The following is a 22,273-nucleotide window of genomic DNA, read 5'->3' on the forward strand; positions in this document are numbered from 1 at the left end:
GAGCTCAGGCACTGTGGTGAGCAGACATTCCACCTGAGAATAGGCGGTCTCCCCTCTGTCCTCCCCCAGCAGTGGCAGGCTCAGGTGCTCCCTGCAGCCAGAGGCCTGAACAGCCACGTCTCTGGGCAGGCCCTCTGTCTGGGTCACCACAGCCTTTTTGGAGTGAGCTCTCTGCCTAGTGGACACCATGGTATGTGGGTGACCTTGCAGACTGCCAATACTTGGTGCAGAGCTCCTGTGTCCTGTCCCAGGCCTCCCCTGGTGAAACAAGGGTGCAAAATCCCCCCTGTAACTCGTGGTCGGGCACTGCGGCTGCAGCTGCACCGGCCTCAAAGCAGCAGACCTCAGCTACATGCTACTATTTAGTGTGACATCATTTAAAGGAAGTAGTCAGGGGGATTAACAGCATCTTTTCAGGAAGCCAGGGCACAAGAAGTAAGATTTATGTATGAACAGTTAAAGGAGGGACAAAAGGGTGAGGAATATATAGTCAGTCCTTGTACAAGTTCTCTAGCCCTTGTACTAGAGAATGATCACCAATGCAATTCCACAGATATATGCATTGCCTGACTAACCTAGTAATGGCAAGCATTTACGTGACTGTTTGCTGTGCAGTTAGGTTTGCTGATGATGAGTTTTTGTTTTGTTGTTTTAATAAGAACAAGGGCAGATTGCAAAGAATTACAAAAGGATCTTCTAAGTATAAGTCATGGGAAAATAAAATGGTAGATTAAATTCATTTCTACTATTTGTTATCAATTTATTGAAATTTATTGAAAGAGAGAAGACAAATCTTAATCACACAAAAATTACCTTTCAGGAGTAAATTATTATGCTTGTGAGAATTATGCAGTTATCGGGGAAAATATAAAAAAAAACATTGTTATGTCACTAGAGAAATCTTGAGATTATTTGTATTGTGCATTTATGCTCCATCTTCACCAAAGATCAAAAGTGATGTACTAGAACAGAAGAAACTCTAAGATTAAAAAGATGACTTGAGATATGGAATGATTGTAGAACAAGAAATGACCAAGTAAGTTCATACTCCTCAGTACAGAAAGAGACAAGTGAAAGAGGCATATGAAAGAAGTTTCTGAAATCACAACAAGCATGGAAAAAACAGAAGTGATGGTGAAGAGGCAATCCTTATTCAATACAGAGACTGAAGGCATCAAAGAACATCAGCAGGACCCAAGTTCAAAGTAAACAAACAAACAAACAAACAAAAAACACTAGGGACTTCTTTATGAAAGTCATAACTGAGCAGTGGACCTCGTTGCAGCAGCATATTAATACCAAACACTTACCTGTGTTCTGGCCCAAACATAAATATTTTGTTCTCTTCTAGCTTGGTTCTTAACTCACTCTGGCTTCGGAACATACTGCTTTTCTAGTACTAATCTTGCACAAGAGTATTCTTATGATTCTTAAGTGTTGTGATATAGAGGCTAAAAGTGTGCAGCTAATAAATTTGTATTGCAGAGTCAGGAGGAAAAATAATATGCTTAACACAGAGATGGTCAGAAATATAAGAACACCCAGCCAGACTAACTTAGTGAACAAGTAAGAACTGTAACAGAAGAATTGTAGACATCCATTTCAAATGTTAAGGAATGCAATCAATTGACAGAGCTGAGGAAGGTAAACAAAACTTCTGCCTGGAAAATAGAGATTTTTAATCAGCAGGAAAACTCCAGCTTAGATGAAGAGAGATGGAAAGAGTGCAGAAGGAAAGCACTTATGTCCTCATTCAAATGGCTCCTACTGTGTTTAAAATAAGAGACAAGTAGCAAAATTAAAATGGAGTGGATACATACAAACATTACTGTGCATGTTGGGAGCAAGGTATAGCTAGCAGACATAGAAGACCTGTTAATATTCTGTGATTCTTAAGACTACAAATGAACATTAGAAAGTTAGGAAATCTCACAGTCCTACAGGAGTGGGTTAATAAACTACTTATATTCAGAAATTTAAGACTAATGGAATGCAGAGGTCAAGAACATGTTTTGCTTTGCTGTCTTTTATCCAGCAGTGTTAAAAATATGCAGCATTGGTCACACATCCACATTAAAGTATCCAGACAAAATTAACGGCACTTTCAGCAGCATTTCATGTAGACCATCTGCATGCACAGTGTCATACCTGTGGGAGCAGGAGTGGTGTTACTTCCTTTATCTATGCGTTTTCTAAAATCAGAGAAAAAGCTATGCTGCTGTCTGTCAGGGTAAACAGTAGTTTAAGGCAGGACCAGAGAATTACACCATTGGGATGATGTACAGCATCAAGGGCTGTCCACCAATAAATAAAGAAGGAACTTTTAGGCTGTGGACTGACAGGAAAATCTATGTGGAGTCAGATTTCAGAGCTGGAGCACTGAATTGCAGTGAGTCACACAGAGAGCCTGAGAGCTGCCTTTGTTCCACTTGTGTCTGAACGTTGGAGGAGAAACAGCAGGCTCCAGTTTTCATTAACTTCTTATTTTCAGAAGCATAAAACTCATGTTCACTGAACTTCTTCCCCACATTACATCGTCCAACTGACTTTCAAAAAATGCTGTCATGGTAAGAACTCTCACTTCTAAATATCATTATTATCATTATTACCCTTGTGCTTCTGTATTTTACTCTTTTTTCTTATTGTTCTCCCTGACGTTTTCTTTTTTTTTTTTTTTTTTTTTTTTTTTTTTTTTGGCACACCTGCTCCAGGCATGCCTGGTGGACCTGGGACTTGCTTCTTCTTCTCTTAGGCTTGTCAATCCATGCTGGTTCAGCAGCTGAGATCATAGAAGGTAAGACTTCTCCAAATCACATCTATGAATTGAGAGTAAGGGTTAATTTTAAGATAAGCTTTCTCAATATAAAAAGACTCTACATTTCAGCTTTTCATTTTCTCTGCTGCTTTTTGTTCTTCATGTCATATAGGGAAGCTGCTGCAAGTTAAGAGCTTAAATTGCCATTCATACTGGAAAAGAGAAAATAAATACATTGGTCTGCATCTGTAAGGTAGCCTTTCATGACAGCTCTCTCAATATTGCTTCAGAGTGTAATAATCATCAGAAAGCACTTCAAAGTGGATAATAGTGGATATTTTTGGATGTATCTGGTGAGGAAAAGGTAGCAGAAAGTAACTAGGATCGAGGTGTATGTCATTCTGGAGATAACGGGAATGTGCCAGGCACAGTGTGAGTGCAAAGACACAAATGTAATGCTTGTTAAGGAGCACAGAGATTTCTCCTGATAAGTGTCTACACAAATTGTGATTTTCAGATCTCTTGAGTTAAATATTTGGTTTTATCAGCCTAGCCATTGTTGTTTTTCAGTCTTTCTGTAATTGCAGATCACATATTTTTTTCTTGTAACAGAGCAACTCTAGAAAACATGGCCTTAAATTTCAGTTTGAGAGAGATCACTGGTTTAAAAGTCTGTGTGCAATTTTGCAAAGGTGAAAAATCTTCATATATTATTCTTCCATTATAGGCGATTCTTATATCAAAAACACTTTATTGACTACATTCAGAGAGAAATAGGCTGTGAATTTGTTATGTAAATAACCACTAGACAACTATATGGCGGTAGCATTAGAACTAATTGAAGGGAAATAGATATTGTTCATGAAGAATTCAATAGCACTCAGATTGTGTGTTTGTTGTTGTTGTTGTTGTTGTTTGTTTGTTTGTTTGTTTCCGTTTTATCTGACACTGCCACAGCATAGATGGTATGTTTAAGAGCCAAAGCTCCAGCTAGTTATCTCAGTAAATAAATGCTGCAAGTGCATATGGGAAATATGTACTCTTGTATTACAGATAAGGTAAGAAGCTGTAACAAGCTATTAGAAAGAGGAAAACCTTAATGTATGACTGAATGGTGCCAGAAATACAATATATTGCATAAACTATGGAGATAAATATGTTGTATCACATGATATGTTTTCCTTGAGCTGATGAATGATAGTACAGTGCGTGAAGTCTGGACTTGAGAGAACTGATGCTTATTTTTTTCCTGATGCTTGGTTTAAATGCTCTCATCTCCTGAAATCAGGTGTTGAGTGCTAGAAATAAAAATAAAACCTTTCTTTCTGGTGCTGCAACTATATGAAAGATATAAATACTCCTTGTCACTACCAAATAGTCAAGAGGTATATACTTCACAACTTATACTCTAACCACTGTGGAAATAACATCTATTTCTTTTCCCATAGTTCAATTTAGTGATAAAGTGCACAGAAATAAATTCAGTAAAGATTAAAATGTTTGGAGGTACAGGGAGAGAAAACAAACTTCTGGTCTTCCAGCTTTTTGCTGTTAAACTTGTGCTTTATTCAATATTAATTTTTGTCACTGTCTCCTTTAAGGTTGCTGCTTTCCAGGATTCTCCAGCCCACTGAATATTGCTGTGCTGCATTTTTGTTGGCTGACCTCTTCTATCTCTCTCTCTAATGAATCGATGGCTGAAAGGACAGCTGTTTAACTTATTAAAATTAAGACAGATATCTTCCATGAAATTTGTAGATAATGCTATGTGTTGTGACAGAATGAAAAATAAAATTAAATATGCATAATTTTAAAATTCTGTTGTATGTTCTGCAAATTGATGCAACTTGGTAATTATTTCATGGAAATTCTCAAAAAATACTTGGATCTTGCCGAGTGAAAACAAAGAGGAGTTCTGAAATCTCATTAGTTCCCATGAGTTAGCATTCTGAATTTTGACTAACTTTGTTGGAAGATTTTAGTCCCTTTTCTTGCAGCTAGCATTGTATATCTCTCTCTTTTTCTTCTTTTTCACCCAGGTATAGTGTCATTTGAGCTACAGAGAGGTTTTGCAGTTTTTCTCATGTGTTCGTGAAAACTGTGCAAGTGTAGTACCCCATTCTTCTTTTGTTTGTGTATGAGGCTTAAAGATACGTTGGTGACTCAATGAATAGTCTCACCATTTCTCCTTTGTTCAAAATGACAATTAAGCATGTATCTATCTGTGCATAAAAAAGTAGTCTGCCTTAATCTATCTGGTATCACTGTGTGGTGCAAGTACTTAGCCTTTAATTATACCTGTCAATGTATCTTGATTTACCTTGATTACCCATGTCTGCTTTCTGTACATTGCTTTGGACCTTCAGACACGAATTAAGCTAGTGAATAGAAGGTGCTCAGAATACAGTTCTGAACATAGAATCACAGAATGGCTAGGGTTGGAAGGGACCTCTGAAGATCATCTAGTCCAACCTCCATGCCAAGTAGGATCACCTAGAGCACATTGTGCAGGATGACATCCAAATGGATTTTGAATATCTCCAGAGAAGGAGACTCCACAGCCTGTCTGGGAAAACTGTTACAGTGCTCTGTCACCCTCACAGTAAAGAAGTGCCCTCTCATATTCAGGTGGAACTTCCTGTGCTTCAGTTTGTTCCCATTGCCTCTTGTCTTGTTGCTGGGCACAACTGAAAAGAGACCATCTCCATCCTCTCGGCACCCTCCCCTCAGATATCTATACACATTGATGAGGTCTCCCCTCAGTCTTCTCTTCTCCAAGCTAAACAGGCCCAGTTCTCTCAGCCTGTCCTTGTCAGGCTGAGAGAACCTTGTCAGGTGCTCCTGTCCTCTCATCATCTTCGTAGCCCTCATCAGAACTTGCTCCAGCAATTCTATGTCCCTCTTGTACTGGGGAGCCCAGAACTAGACACAATACTCCAGGTGTGGCCTCACCAGGGCTGAGTAGAGGGGAAGGATCACCTCCCTTGACCTGCTGGCAACACACTCCTGAATGCAGCCCAGGATACCGTTGGCCTTCTTGGCCACAAAGGCACATTGCAGACTCGTGGTTAGCCTGCTGTCCACCAGGATGCCCCGGTCTCTCTCTGCAGAGCTGCTCTCCAGCAGGTCAGCCCCCAGACTGTACTGGTGCTTCACATGTTAGATTGTGAACAGAACTAAAATTATAAAATCTGAATTCTAACCCTGCTGAAGTTTGAATGATAGGGTCCTCCCCATGACTTGCTCTAGGCTCTTGCAGTATTCATATTTACTCTTCCAGGCTGTCTGTGAAGATATCAGTGCTACTCAGTTCTTTTCATTCGAATCAGTGCAAGCCTTTTTTTGTAAAATAAATAAGACAAATTGCTTAAAGGTATGCATTTCTACAGTTTGTATTATATTTATTGTCTCTAAAAGAAGCTTTACAAATTTCTAACTGACAACTTTTGGTTTTATTTTTAGCCAAGCTGAATTACACTTTGTTGCCTTAAATAATATGCTTAACAATAGTTTACATAAAGTAAATATTTGTCTCTTTCCTTGGCTCTCTGTACATGGAATGGCTGTCATTAAGCTGTTGACATAAACTTTGCACTTTTGAACTGCTGAGTTTAATGGAGGAACACTGAATTATTGACTTCCATTGGCTGTTAATCAACTGGGATGATTCATACAAGCAGCTGGCTTGCATTTCTTTCCAGGATGAACTGACACAATGAGTGTAAATTAGTATGTATATAGTTAAAGTACGTGTATATATTTAAAAGCTTGTTTCTATCAAGTAATTACTCTATGTGCTTTGCATTGCATTACATGTGTAAAATCACACTGACTTATGCAGTGACAGTGTATTCTTTCCTAAGAAGGAGCACGGTTGCTGTAATTCTGTTCTGTATGGAGCACAGTGTTTTGTAAGGATAATTTAGTTGACACTACACTCTTGTTCCTGACTAAGCATTTGGGCATCATTGCACTTGAATTTAAACTGAAGAAGACACTGAATATTTTTCAGAGACATCTACAGGCTGTTAATATCTGTTGTGCATGTTCTTAATGCAGAGCTGAAGTTGATTTCATAGTCATTAAAAAACCTTTCCATGCAGAACATAGCTAATATACTGTAGAAAATCAGTTTGCTCATCTGGGTCATCTCTATGACCAGTAGAGCAAATTTGATTTAGTAAATTTGTTCCATTTTGTCACTTTTCTAAACGGATTAGTTCTCAGTACAATACCTTCTACATGTTAATTCTCCAGGACAATAAACTCTATGTTTGCGAAGCTATTCTACCAGGCAGCAGAAGATATTTTGGTCTTTCTTGAGGCCTCTGAAGGGAAAACTAGCTGGTGGGGATATAGTGTTGTAATGGCTATCTTCATTTCCTCTCTGGAGGCATCCTGGTAACACAGGAAGACTGCAGTAAGCAGTTGTTTCCATGAGCTAAATAGAATCTAACATTTCATTTGCCAATAAATGGTGTTTGAAAGACTTCTGCTGCTGAGAAAGTACTGCTTCTATGACTTGCTAACAAGCATCACTTCAATTAAAGATCTTTTAACTAAAATTTGTTTCTTATACACTAAGGACAATGCCCAATCCTGATGATCTTGTGTTGTGTATTTGTCTCTTCCTGCTCTACTTGGGAGGAGATAGGTTTGTTTCAAATCTTTGGGTTGGAGGGCAAGACAATACAAGTTTTCCAGGGTTTCAACAAGGTTAAACTTTTACTGATAATTTCCAGAGGAGTTATTAGAGGTTTGGCAAAAGCACATATGTTCCAAATAAAGAAATAGAGATGGAGAGAGAGAGAGAGAGAGAGAGAGAGAGAGAGATCACCACCCGTGGATCCTGCATTGACTTGTCCTCTTCAGGTTCTCAGGTGGTGGGTACACACACAGATGCTCTAGCATCGTGATTTTTAAAGCTTAGTCCTTCTCTCTTTGGGCATTTTTTGGAGTCCTACGCAGCCCTTTCCCGGACATGCATGTTTCATATTAGGGGATGTTTGAGAAATGAGTCTAGGATAGTTCTTGGTGTCCATAGTGCCCTTCTACCCCATCGCCCCTCCTGATAACCACTAATCTAGGCTAAAATTCATTTCAGTTTATCCCTGTGATACTGCTCTCTTCTGAATGCTTGGTCCTGTTCAATATCTCTGGGGTGGATGGGGGAGACCTTAAATCTTTCTGTCATGATAGATGCAAGTTCTACCAGTGAAATCCAAGGCTTTGCTTCCATCTGCATGGACATGAAAAGCGAACTTCAGTGTGCAGATAGCATGTAATATCTTCCTGATGCTACTCCTCCAGATCTTATCCCTCTTTGTTTGATGGATCCTCAAAAAGTGTCAGGAAAAGGACAAAAAATGTTGCTAGTTTACCAGATATCTATTGGTCTAGTCCAATGGGGAATGCTGTTTCCTGACAGGTAAACTTATAACATCCTGGCAAAGGAAAAAAAGAAAAAGGGAAGAGAGAGAAGAGAAGAGAAGAGAAGAGAAGAGAAGAGAAGAGAAGAGAAGAGAAGAGAAGAGAAGAGAAGAGAAGAGAAGAGAAGAGAAGAGAAGAGAAGAGAAGAGAAGAGAAGAGAAGAGAAGAGAAGAGAAGAGAAGAGAAGAGAAGAGAAGAGAAGAGAAGAGAAGAGAAGAGAAGAGAAGAGAAGAGAAGAGAAGAGAAGAGAAGAGAATGTAGAAACTTTACAAATTTGAGTTAGATGGTAAGAGGTGGAAATCCAGAGAGGGGTTTGCACAGGCTTACATTTTTCCTCTATCTTCTATCTGTCCTAGAATGCTGTCTTGCCTATTATCCTATCATCTTCATGAAGTAAAGGAGAAAACATGGAAAGATCTTCCCATCATGAGCTTCCTGAAGGGTTAGTAAGGGGGCCAGAATAGTTGTCATAGTAAGCATCATGGCAATAAAAATGGATTCCATTATCAAACTCTAAAAAATGAAGAGGTAGTAAGGATCAGCAGTTTGGGAATGCCAGGAGAAAGGCAATGTAACCATGTTTCCTGCCTGAATGTAAAGCTGTAGAGTTAGTGCTGGTTTGGGTAAAAGTATAACAGTTCCTTAGGTTAAAAATTTTGGGACCCTCTTCTGCTTTTCATGTTGTCATTCTAACTTTGGTTTTCAGGCATCATAAGACATTTCATATCTAGTATTTTAATGTCCTTGGCAGAATTTTCAGGAGGACCTCTAGTTTGTGAGCTTTCCCAGTCATGTGTGGGATCAAGGATGAGGGGGAGAAAAAAGTCTTGATCCTGGATGTACATGAGATTTGGGTTAGGTATATTGTATCTGAATTCAGACTACCTGATAAGCTTGTGTTTGGATCTTTGCTTTGGTAGAATGTTAGTTGGCACTGTCGCGTTAAAGGGTGTAGCCGATTAACTGTTATGGGTCCGGTCAGATTCAGGGTACTGAACTATCACAATCACAGTTTCACCAATAACGGATTAACCGTTAGGGGTCTGGTCGGATTCAGAGCACTGAATTACCACGGTCACAAATTCACCAATAACGTATACCACCCTTACTCTAGTCATGTTTAATGAGAACTATCACAGCTAGGAACAATGCAATCAAGTGCAATTTATTACAGCAACAGGTACACAGGCTCTTTGGATTGCCGGCAATAGTTACTGTCTGCAAAAGCAAGCTAGCATGCATGAAATCACATGTGACACAGGTGCACAGCCTGGAAATTAATGCGTTAAAAGGCAAAAACACTCTACAGAGATTTCTAAGTTTCCGTGGAGACACACCGTATAACTAAGCATTCAAAACTCACTCAAAGGTGTCCCAATGGAGGGGAAGAGAGGCTCAGCCTGTCAACTGATCCCAGGAGTCATGATGTCCTCGGGATGGTGTATTCCCTGGGGATGGTCCTAACGATGGTATCTTCCCTAACTTCCCCTCTCTCTTAGGCCAATTTATATTTTTTTTTATCTTTTAGGTGGAGCTTGAGTGACTCTAGTCAAGCATATCTTAGTTATGATTGGTGAAAAGTTTTCCCATCTCTGTTTAAAGTAATAGGCTCCGAGAAATTCAGAGCTCATGCTCAGCGAGGGGTGGTCGCACCTTGGAGGCAGGTAGCTTTTGGGATGGAGTGTGTTTTGGTATTATAATGATCCTAGTTACTTTGGGCAATTGCACCACAAGCACAAGCTTGAAAAGATGCATAGACACAAGGACTTAACTTGCCAACAGAGTTAAAAGCTGTATTCCCTTTAACTAGTATCCATATATGTGCTCCCAAGATTCACTTAATTAAGATAAATTCAAAGGGTAATATGAGTTCTTTTTGTCCCCTTGAGACTATTCCTTTATTTCCTCTGTATACTAAGTTACTTATTCCACTATTCATGCCTGGGATATTCAAAGGGTTCCAGAAAACATACTTCTTATTGCAACATGTATTTTCCAAGTCAAGTGCTTGCTTTGAAGTTTGCCTGTTCCTTTGGCTGTGATTTCTTCCTCTTTCCTTTTCTGTGAGATGTGGATTGATTTTTTTGTTTGTTTTTGTTTTTGAAGTGGTATTTCACATTTGACCAAATTCATGCAGTGGCATTGCCTGTTCAAGCAGTGTGCCTTTGCTAGAAAGACACTGAATTGTACTATTTGGTAAAATCTGACTGGTTTGTTTTAGACGTCATTAATGTTATTATTTAAGAGAGGGTGTCTATTTGTCTATTTCTAGCTCACCAAACAATCTAGTCTCATTTGGCCAACACACACAGTTGCCACAAGTTTAGAAACAAAAGTTAGTCATTGATTTTTTCTGTGGTGGATTCTATCCACACAAATAATCTTATTCTTTTTAGTGCTTTGTATGTCTCATTGGTCAGATTAGGCATATGACTAATACAGCAGGCAGTGCGTTTTGCATTTTGCTTTCCCATATTTGTACTACAGTCATACAGAGCATGTTCCATCACACATAAAGCTGCTCTATATGGGATATAGATTCTGTTTTGCTCTGTTTATACCAGTATCTTTTGATCTACTATGGACCTAGTATGTACCACAGGTACATAGAGAGATGCTTAGCTAACAATAAATAAATAAATAAAAGTTAGGAAAAAAACATACTCCAGAGATCTAAGGAGGTTTAAGTAGATTTTAATTCTTGAGGAAAATAGCCATATATTTACTTCATTTCCATAAGTCACAACTCATGTTTTATTATAGGAAAAAGTTGAGAAAAATAATGCATGTGAGCAGTTATGTTCATCAAAAAACAACACATACACAGAACTTTATATTTGAGTAGGTGAAAGCTGTAGTGCTCTCCACCCCACCCTGAAGTTTTTTTGTATTTTTTCTGTCTGTTCTGGAAACACTTACAGAATGATGCAGAGAGTATTACAGGACATACAAGTCCATGTGAGATCTCTGTGGCCTGATGGTGTATTGGGATTTCATGGCAAGATTTTGGTAGTGGGTTGGGAGTGAGGAGCAGGGAGGAAATGCTGCAGGGGTGGCCCCTGTGAAAAGACACCATGGTCTCATTGGATAGAGCCAGTTTCTGCTGGCTCCAAAAGGGGCCCACCATGGGCCAAAGCTGAGACAAAGGGCAACACTTGTTGCACCTCAAAGATAACATATTTAATAAAGGCTGGAAAATGCCATGCAGCAGCTGTGAGAGAGAATAAAATTGTGAGAGAAAAAACTCTGCAAACATCAAGGTCAGTAAGGAAAGAGGAGGTGCTCCAGGCCCCAGAGCAGAGGTTCCTCTGCAACCCATAGAGAGGACTGTGGCAATGATGGTTGTCTCCCTGCAGCCGATGGTGTACCACATCAAAGCAGATATTCACACTGCAACCCATGGAGGGCACCATGACACAACAGGTGGATATGTCCTGAAGAAAGCTGAAGCCTGTGGAGAGGAGCCCACGCTGGAGCAGGTTGTCTGTGAAACTGACAGGCAGAAACTGTGGCCCATGGGGGACCCACACTGGAGCAGTCTGTTTCTGAAGAACTGCATCCCATGGAAAAGACCTATGCCAGAGCAGTTTTTGAAGAACTGCAGCCCAAAGGAAGAGCCCACATTGTTGTAGTTCATGAAGAGCTGCATCCATGAAAGAGAATGTCTTAATTAAGATTAATCTGTTTTGCCCATAATGATAATTTGTGAGTGATCTTCCTGTACTTACCTCAAACCACAAGTTTTTCAGCATATACATGTATTCTCCCCCATGTTGTCCTGATGAGAGGGTTGAGAGACCAGGTTGGTGAACACCTATCGCCCAGCCAGGATCAACCCACCACAGTTGGTCATATGCATGATGGTCTCAACTTAGACTGTTTAATGGAGAAGTATTCTTTGAACAAAAAATTCTTGTTTCTTTTTCCATGAGGGCCATGAAGTGACTGGGCTTCAGGCAAGTGGATGCAGTGCTCCTGTCAGTGCAATATGAAGTGATTTTCTATATGAAGTTAACTACTTGAAAAAAAAAAAAAAAGCATTCATTTTGTCTAGAGATACTTGAAAAATGTAATCTCTAGTAGGTCTTTTTCTAAAATGCAGAAAGTCACAGACACTGCAGAAAGTAAACGAGAGTGCAGATAGGATTCTTCCAAAGAATGAGTAAAATGGGTAAACTCTAATTTTAATGTATGTGTTTTAATGAGTGTGTTTTAATTTGTGGATGAGGAATGTGAAACAACAGGTGTATTATTCATGTTAGCATCTGCAAGAAAGCCTTGGAAAAAGCAACAGGCAGGGCTGAATATTCAAAGAACTGCAGTTTTAAACAAATACCTATCTTACGGTCCAAATAGAGAAGAACCAAGGTCTGAATCAAGTTTTTTAGGGGTTCTGAGAAGAATCAGAATTTTCTGGAGACACTCAAGCATGTTCAGTTCCAAACAGTCAATGGCCAGAAGTCTCAAGCTGGAAATGGGGGCAGGAAGAAACCAAATAAAGTTTAGCAAGAGCAAGTATAGAGTCCTGCACCTAGGAAGGAACAACCACATGTATCAGTACAGGCTAAGGGATTACCCTTTGGAGAAGAGCTCTGTGGAGAAGGACCTGGCGGTCCTGGTGGATGACAGGTTGACCATGAGCCAGCAGTGTGCCCTGGTGGCCAAGAAGGTCAAGGGGATCCTGGCGTGCATTAAAAGGAGTGTGGCCAGCAGGCCAAGGGAGGTGATCCTCCCCCTCTACTCTGCCCTGGTCAGGCCTTACCTGGAGTACTGTGTCCAGTTCTGGGCTCCCCAGTACAAAAAAGACAGGGAGCTCCTGGAAAGAGTCCAAAGGAGGGTAACAAAGATGATACAGGGCCTGGAACATCTTCCCTATGAGGAACGGCTGAGAGACCTCGGTCTGTTCAGCCTCGAGAAAAGAAGACTGAGAGGGGATCTTATTAATGTTTACAAATATCTTAAGTGTGGGAGACAGAGGGATTTGGCCAACCTCTTTTCAGTGGTTTGTGGGGACAGGGCCGCAAAAGGGGCAATGGCCACAGCATAGAGCACAGGAAGTTCCGTACCAATATGTGAAATAGCTTCTTCTTGGTGAGGGTGACAGAGCACCGGAACAGGCTGCCCAGGGAGGTTGTGAAGTGTCCTTCTCTGGAGATATTCAAGGCCCATCTGGACAACTACCTGGGCAACCTGCTGTAGGGAACCTGCTTTGGCAGGGGTGTTGGACCCAATGATCTCCTGAGGACCCTTCCAACCCCTTTATTTCTGTGATTCTGTGATTCTACGATTCTGTGAAATGGTGATTCAGTGATGAGATTTGAAGCTGTACCATTAGTTATTGTCTTTGGCTTAATCTTCAGTATATAAGGTAGAATATCAATAAGAAGGGATTCCAGTCAATTCAGTCTATGCCTGGGAATCTCCAGGATCTTATGACTCCTGTTCTATCTCCCCTACTGCCACTGAATCCACTTTTTGTTGTGTTTAGTTCCTAAAACAGTAACTTAAAACTGCTCAGTTAATATTAGCTTCCAGTCCTATTCATGACATATCTTTCTCTGAACTCTGAAATCATTATGTTCCATACATAGTCAAGATGCCTGACTCTACTTCTTTGGAAAGCTAAATATAGCTTCTGAATTTCTATGTACTTTTTTGGTGGTCAGTGACTAGAAGGGCATATTATATGGTCATTTCTCATAGGATTTTATATCCAATTCCCCTTTTAACAAGAGATATACATTACCTAGCTCATGAGTAAAGAACCCACCTAGAAATAATTTCAATTTTTACTGCCTGCTAATGAGTAAGTTAATGTCTCTTGTGAGAAAAGGATATTGTTTCAAGATATGCTTCAAAGTTTCCTACAAGCACTACCTATGTTTCACAGATATTCTGAATAGCTAACTGTGTTTTAGTAAAAAACATTTTCAGAACATAAGCCAATGTGGTATTCAACCACTGATACATCTAAGGCGCTATTTCCTCTGACTAAACTCAAAGAGTAAGAGAGCCACAAAGGGCCACAAGGGGTCACAATGTTGATCAGAGTGCTGGAACACCCCTCTTAAAAAGAAAGGTTGAGAGAAAGGCTGAGGCTGGAGATGTTCAACCTGAAGAAGAGAAGGCTCTGGGGAGACCGCATTGAAGCTTTTCAGTATTTAAAGAGGGCTTAAAAAAAGAGGTGGAGAGCTACTTTTTTCTCGGGCAGACAATTACAGGACAAGGATCAATGCAAGGATCAATAAGAAAGGATTAGATTAGGTGTTAGGAGGGCTAAATTGCTTACCACCTTCTTCAGTCAAGGCGTGGTGAGGCATTGGAATAGGTTGCCCTGTTGTGGGATGTCCCCTCCCTGGAGATGTGGTGTTTAAGGCCAGGTTGGATGACAGGTAGAGTGTGATTCCATAATTAATAGTGACCCCACAAAAATTTTGAGTTGTTGAACCGTGAGCCAAGCTTATGGGAAAAACAGGCATGTAGAAAGAGAAGATCTGTTTGTCAAGGTGGAAAGGAGCTACATAACTTTTCTAGCTATACTATTGTCTCTTTCTTGATGGTCTCAAGAAGCTAAATAGAGGATAGTATGCAAGTCCTTTTTTCCCACATTTATAGGTATATATTGCATCATAATACGTTTTTTGTCGCAATTTGACAAACACAGTCATAGTTAACTATGCATTGCAGTGTACATTGTTTCTTGGTAACATTAATTTAAACTCATTTGTCCCTGTATTTCTTTCTCTCACACAGAAAATTTCTGGCTCAGTATTGTTGTTTCATTGGAAAGCCTGTCTTCAAGAGTCAAAGGGCTGTTATGAACAACCAAAACTAATGTCTAGTAGCTTGTTAAATTATTATGCAGCGATGTATATGGTGCAAAGTATCTACTAGTGAATAAAATGAGGGAAAAATATGCAAAATTGAAAGCCTTTCTAGAAGTTCTCCCGTATTTGGAATTCCTAACATCAAAGTATCCATTGATGAGGCTCGGTAATACTCCTTGTAAGCCCAATGCCTGCATCATAGAATGAGGTGTGAGAGAACAGTGTCTCTTTGCAGCATGGATCTTTATTTCTGCCATCCCACTTTGGTTAGCTGTGTACTGACTTGATACACTGCATCACTTCTGTGAATATGATGTGGGTTTTTTTTTTGCTTTTTTTTTTTTTTCTGGGAGGGACAAAGATGCTCAGTCTTCTGTTTTTCACAAGCAATTCCATTTTTATTTATTTTTTTTAACATTCTGTCAAAACAACATAGATCTTGATTTGATCCAAGGAGCAATTACATCTGCAATTCGTCTACTATGAATGCTTCACAGTACTAGCGCCATTCTGAGTGTTTGTATGTGTGTGTGCATGCATGAATCCTCCCCTTGCCTGCTACTCATTCAACAAGTAAATACTTCATCTTTCTCAGATTAGCCATGAGTGTGGTTAAATACACATGGATTGATTATTTTTGTTGTTGTTGTTGTTGTTCTGTCTTTACTCTTCATCCATACACAATTTCAGGAAAGGTATACAACACATGCACATTTTCTCAGCTGAAAAAAAAAAATCAGGTTTGATTGAAATTGAAACAAGGTATCAATTATTGCAGTGCAATGGTAGTAAAATAAAAACATTTATTTGAAAATTTTTTGAATTTTTACTAGAGTGCTACAGTATGCAATATATCACTGCATAGAACTACATTTATTTTTAACAGACAATGGCTGGCTGAACTCAAAATACTGTTATTGAGACCTCCTCTTAAAATCAGACCTTTGATTGTGCATTATAGTTTTTGCTTTCTTTTTTTTCCAGATGTACTTTTAGTAAAACACATACCTATCGTGACATAAGAATCTGTTGTGGTTTAACCGCAGAATCTTAAAAATAAGTCCTGCACGGCAATTTTCTGGCTCAGATATGACAAGAGCAAAACAATGTTTTTGTTTGTTTGTTTGTTTGTTTGTTTCATTATAAATCTGAACATGCTTAAAATTTGAAGGCCAAATTCTCAGAGGAAAAATAAATCACTGATGGTCTAAAGTACTGCAGCAGCTTTTTACACTTTTTAAATGGAATTTCAAAAGGTAGGACTGTGGCAACTCTGTAACTGCTTTACCCATTTCAGATCTGAATTGTCCAGCAAGGAGGTTTTCATCATTTCTACTGAAATATTGCCCTTGAAATGACTGATTTGTGTGTGTGTGTGTGTGTGTGTGTGATGATCAATGTTGCATTTATTTCTAAAAAAAAATACATAATTGGTGGGAAAATAAGTGCTGATTGAACTAAGAGTTAATGCTCCATCACCTTCCTGGGGAATGAAGTGAGGCTGACCATCATGTAGTTGCCTGTGTCCTGCTTCTTGCCCTTCTTGAAGACAGAAGTGATATTTGCTTTCCTCCAGCCTTAAGACATTTCTCTCAGTTACAATGCTTAATCAAAGACTGAGAGTGGCGTTAAAATGGCATTTGCCAATTCCCTCAACACTCATGGACTCTCATCAGTGCATGTGGATTTAGGTGTGTCCAATTTGCTCAAGTATTTCCTGACCTGATCACATTATGTTAAGGGAGGTAAAAAGTGATGAGAACCCAGCTGCCTCCTCCAGCCACTCAGGCCCAGGATTGCCCATATCCAGCCATTGGTGCCCAGTTTGGTGGCTGGGGACCTGGGATCTCTGCCCAGATTTGGGGATGCAGCTGCCACTTACCCCTTTGGAGGGTAAACTGGTAGCAAAGCTGAAAACATATCCCTTGCAGGTTTAGCTGGTAACAAAGCTGAGTATGTATCCGTGAAATACATAGACACACACAGACAGAGATAGAACACTAACATGAACACTGGCCACAAAGGCTGCCCTGGCCAAGAGCTGCCTTCAACAGCACTTGCACACAGGACTCATGTGAAACAGACACAGACAGCTGAGACCCATTTCCCCTCTTTGGCTGTTAGAGATGGAAGTACCAGAGCACTCTACAGGTTCAAAATTACATGTACATTCATGGATCCTTCGAGTACTAGCATAACCCCTCTATCCACCCAGCACCACTACACAGACCCCTCAAGTATTGGCGTAGCCCCTCTGTTCATCCAGTACCCCTGCCCAAATCCCTCAGAGTACCAGTACAGCCCCTCTGTCCATTCAGCAACCTTGCTAAGATACTTGGCCTGCCTTGCAGAACACGCAAACAGGAGAGAGAGAGTGCAGAGAAAGAGTTAAGAGGAGATTTAATGATAAAAAGGAGAAGACAGGACAGACTGCAGTGTTCAGCCACAGGGGGCAACCAGACAAGTGTACTGACCATTGCCATTTTACACGTAACTGGCCTTTTTATACCCGTTTCTATCTATCCTCTTCTTTGTTCCTCCTGCTTCCTCCTACTGCTGCACACACTCAATGGGTTTTCAGAGCTCTGCAGTTTCTGCACCTTCTTAGTCTGGGGCCCCCTGGTTCACAATCATATCAGTTCATCCTTCCAGGAAGTGGCATCTGTAGCTTGTTAGTCTAGCAATTAATGTGACCGGGAGGTCTGTTTCTTGTTATTGTCTTACACCTTGGAAGTCCTCCGTCAGATAATAAACATTCCTACAGTCTCACATGCTCTCATAAGTTAGTGTGACAGACCATCCCTTTCTTACTACCCTTTGTTGCCTTGGGAAAAAGTCCTTGACCGGACACCCTTAAAGGAGCAGACACTCTCCTTCTACATACCCTTACACTTCAATGAGTGGTTCAGTCACATTGGGATTGAGTTGGAAATCTATTCTCAATAGAATAGAACAGTTCAATTGGAAGGGAACTACACAGATCATCAAGTCCAACTGCCTGATCACTTCAGCGCTATCAAAAAGTTAAAGCATATTATTAAGGGCATTATCCAAATACCTCTTGAACACTGAGAGACATGGGACATAAATTATCTCACTAGGATGCCTGTTGCAGTGTTTGACCACCCTTACAGTAAAGAAATTTTTCCTAATATTCACTCTGAACCTCTGCTGGTGCAACTTTGTGCCATTCCCAGACATCCTATCAGTACTTACTAAGGAGAAGAGATAAGCACTTCTGTCTCCATTTCCCCTCCTCAGGAAGTTGCTGAGAGTGATGAGTTTGTCTCTTAGCCTCCTTTCCTCCAAACTAGACAAAGTGTCATCAGTGTCCCTGATGGGACATGCCTTCCAGCCCTTTCATCAGCTTTGTTGCCCTTCCCTGGACAACTGCAAGTACTTTAGCATCCTTTTTATATTTTGGAGCCCAGACCTGCATACAGTATTCAAGGTGAGGCTACACCAAAACTAAATATAATGGGATAATCACCTCTTTTGACTGGCTGGCTACGCTGCGTTTAATGCACCCAAAAATGAAGTTTGCCCTCTTGACTTTTAGGGCACACTTCTGACTCATGTTGAGACTATTGTCAGCTAGCACCCCATGATCCCTTTCTGCTGAGCTGCTCTAGCCACTCACCTTCCTGTCTGTACCTGTAACCAGCATTTCTCCATCCCAGGTGCAGAACCTGGCATTTACCTCTGTTGAATTTCATTGCTATTTATTGTTATTTAATGTTGCTATTGCTGATTGTCCAATGCTCCAGTCTATCTAGATCCCTCTGCAAGGCAAGGAATCATCTTTCCAGAGCATCAACAGCACCCCCCAGTTTAGTATCATCAGCAAACTTGCTAAGGATGCATTCAACTGCCACATTCAGATCATTGATAAAGATGTTAAACAGAAACAGAAATGTTGAACTGGAAGAGAATACTACTAGTGACTGGCCACCAGCCAGATTAACTAGTAGTATCCCACCACCCCATTCACTACAACACTTTGAGCTCTGACATCGAAACAGTTCATTACCCAGTGTAGTGTGAATCTGTTCATCTCACAGTTGGATATTTGTCCAGAAGGAAACTGTGAAGGATGGTATCAAAAGGTCTTAATGAATTCCAGAAAGATTATGTCTGCTGCCTTCCCTTCATTCACTGAGCAAATGACCTTAACATGTGATCAAATTTGTAAGTCAGCACTTGAAGAACCCATGTTTACTATGCCCGATAAAAGCTTTGTTCTTTAAATGCCATTTAATATCCCCCAGGATACTCTTCTTCATAACTTTTCAGGTACTATGGTTAAACTAACAGGTCTGTGGTTTCTTAGGTCTTTTCTTGTGCCCTTCTTGTAGATTGCTTATATGGGGCATCCACAACTTCTCTGGGCAACCTGTTCCAGTGTCTCACCACCCTAACAAGTGAAGAATTTCCTCCTAATCTCTAATTTAAATCTATCCTCTTTTAGTTTAAGACTACATGTATTACCCCTTGTCCTATCATTATCTACCCAAGTAAAGAGTCTCTCTGGATCCTTTTTATAAGATGCAGAGAGACTCTTTACTTGGGTAGATCAATCCCTTTCAATCCCTTTAAGTATTGAAAGACCTCAAAGAGATCTCCCTGCAGCCTTCTATTCTCCAGGCTGAACAGCTGTCTCAGCCTTTCTTCATAGGAGAGGTGCTCTGATCATCTTTGAGCCCTCTTCTGGACTCACTCTAACAGGTCCACATCCTTCGTGTGCTGGGGGCCTCAGACCTAGATGCAGTACTCCAGGTGAGGCCTCACAAAGGCAGAGTAGGGTGGGACAATCATCTCCCTTGACCTCCTGGTCACACCTCTTTTGATGCAGACCAGGCTGCAGTTGGCCTTCTGGGCTTCAAGCACATGCTGCTGGCTCTTGTCAAGCCTTTCATCCACCATAACTCTCAAGTCCATCTCCACAGGGCTGCTTTCAATGAATTCTTTTCCCAGTCCGCACTCCTCTCTGGGATTGCCCCAACCCACGTGCAGCACCTTGGACTTGGACTTGCTGAACCTCATGTGGTTCACATGGGCCCACTTCTCCAGCCTGTCCAGGTCTCTTTGAATGGCATCTCTTCATTCTTTGGTATCAACTGCACCACTCAGCTTGGTGTCATCTACAAACTTACTGAGAGTGCACTCAACCCCATTGTCTACATCATTGATGAAGATATTGAAAAACACTGATCCCAAGATAGACCCCTGAGGGACTCTGCTCATCACAGGCCTCCACCTGGACATAGAACCATTGACCACTACTCTCTGGGTGCAGCCATCGAGCCAATATTTTATCCACTGGATGGCCCACCCTTCAAATCCTTGTCTTTCCAATTTAAAGATTAGGATGTTGTGAGGGACTGTGTCAAAAGCCTTACAGAAATCCAAGTTCCCTTGTTGACTGATGGAGTCACTCCATCACAGAAAGCCCAAGATTGGTCAGGCACAATTTGCCGTTGGTGAAGCCATGCTGGCTATCCCAGATCACCTCCTTTTCCTGCATGTGCCTTAACATTGCCTCCAGCAGGATTAATTCCATGATCTTGCCAGGCACAGAGGTGAGGCTCACCGGTCTGTAGTTCCCTGGGTCTGATAGATTCAACTGATAGAACTGGTACCTTACAATTTTGTTGACCACAAGGGAAAAGTTGCTGCTCCCCCAGTCATGGTTCTACCACAAAGAAGTCTGGGCAGCCCAAGATCTACTGTTAATATTAAAAACTGAGGTTAAAAAGGCATTAAATGCCTCTGTCTTTTCCTCACCCCTACTTGTTAGGTGACCATCTATCAAGTACTAGTCCAATATTTTCCTTAGACTTCCTCTTGCTGTTGACATACTTAAAAACAGTCTTTTTTTGTTGGCTGACATACGCTGTTTGGTGTCAACTCAGGGTGAGCTTTGTTTTTTCTTGTTTTCCTCTTACAAATGCAAACTGTAGCTCTTTAATCTGCCTGCGAAACCTGACCTTGCATCCAGCAATCATATATTTTCTGTTTCTACCCAAATTCAAAGGTTGCCAATATTTAGTAGACACTGGGATCAAGTCGCTGTTCGAAAGATGTTTTTTGGCTTGACTTTCAATGCCATTTAAAAGTTGCTATGAGTTTCATAGATAAATACAGATTTCCTAGTGTGGTAAACACAGATTCTTGAAATGACTAGGATCTTTATAAGAACTGCTAGTATTGAATATAACAGCTGTAAAGCAAAATTTTGGTGCAAAATTCTCTTTTCAGAAGTCCTGATGAAAGTTTAGGTTTTATGTAAGAAAGTAGAAAAAAAAAAAAAAGTCTTAAATTATGAACTTTATGAACATCAAAAGTGACCTACATTTGATCAGTCTCAAGTTTTTTTCTATTTTTATTATCTGTAATAAAACTTTAACTCATTAAGCTTGCCAACTAAATGATTCCTTGTGGCTAGGTAAAACTAAGCATGAAGACAACCAGAAGTATGTAAGTTTACTTCTCGCCGTCTCTCTTAGGTGATTTATATTGGAAATGTGAAATGCAGAACTGAGAGCTAATGTTATGAGCTATTCCTACTGAGGTGCAGGACCCTGCACTTGCCCTTGTTGTACCACATGAGGTTCCTCTCAGCCCAACCTTCCAGCCTGTTGAGACCCCTCTGAATGGCTGCACAGCCCTCTGGTATCAGCCACTCTGAACTTTGTGTCATCAGCAAAACCGATGAGGGTGGACTGCACTCCATTGTCCATGTCGTTGATAAATAAATAGAACAACACTGGACCCAGTACTGACCCCTGGGGGACACCACTAGCTCTGGGCCTCCAACTAGACTCTTCATCACTAAGCACAACCCTCTGAGCTCTGCCATCCAGCCAGTTATCAATCCCCCTCATTGTCCACTCATCTAGGACACACTTCCCAAGCTTGTCTATGAGGATGTTATGGGAGACAGTGTCAAAAGCCTTGCTGAAGTCAAGGTAGACCATATCCACCACTCTCCTCCCCTCATCTACCCAGCTAGTCATCTCATCATAGAAGGCTATCAGATTGGTTAAGCATAATTTCCCCTTGGTGAATCCATTCTGACTATTTCTGATCACTTTCTTATCCTCCACATGCTTGGAGATGACTTCCAGGATGAGCTGTTCCATCATGTTTGTGATGTGATGTGAAGCTGACTGGCCTGTAGTTGCCTGGGTCCTCCTTCTTGCCCTTTTTGAAGACTGGTGTGACACTAGCTTTCTTCCAGTCCTCAGACACCTCTCCTGTT

The 22,273-nt window shown here is 40.7% G+C and overlaps 1 protein-coding gene across 1 annotated transcript in view; it reads left to right on the top strand.

The window, feature by feature from the left end:
* The first annotated feature begins 2,416 nt into the window (after window positions 1-2,416).
* The window catches only part of COL15A1 (collagen type XV alpha 1 chain), a 108,741-nt gene continuing 88,884 nt past the window's right edge, over window positions 2,417-22,273 (top strand). The window contains exons 1-2 of the mRNA XM_084281420.1: window positions 2,417-2,567; window positions 2,712-2,794. Of these exons, the coding sequence (XP_084137546.1) occupies window positions 2,557-2,567; window positions 2,712-2,794 (94 nt within the window). The 5' untranslated portion in view covers window positions 2,417-2,556. The remainder of the gene's footprint in view (window positions 2,568-2,711; window positions 2,795-22,273) is intronic.

The sequence above is a fragment of the Netta rufina genome (genome assembly GCF_964035555.1).
Source record: "Netta rufina genome assembly, chromosome: 2".
In the NCBI taxonomy this organism is placed as follows: Eukaryota; Metazoa; Chordata; class Aves; order Anseriformes; family Anatidae; genus Netta; species Netta rufina.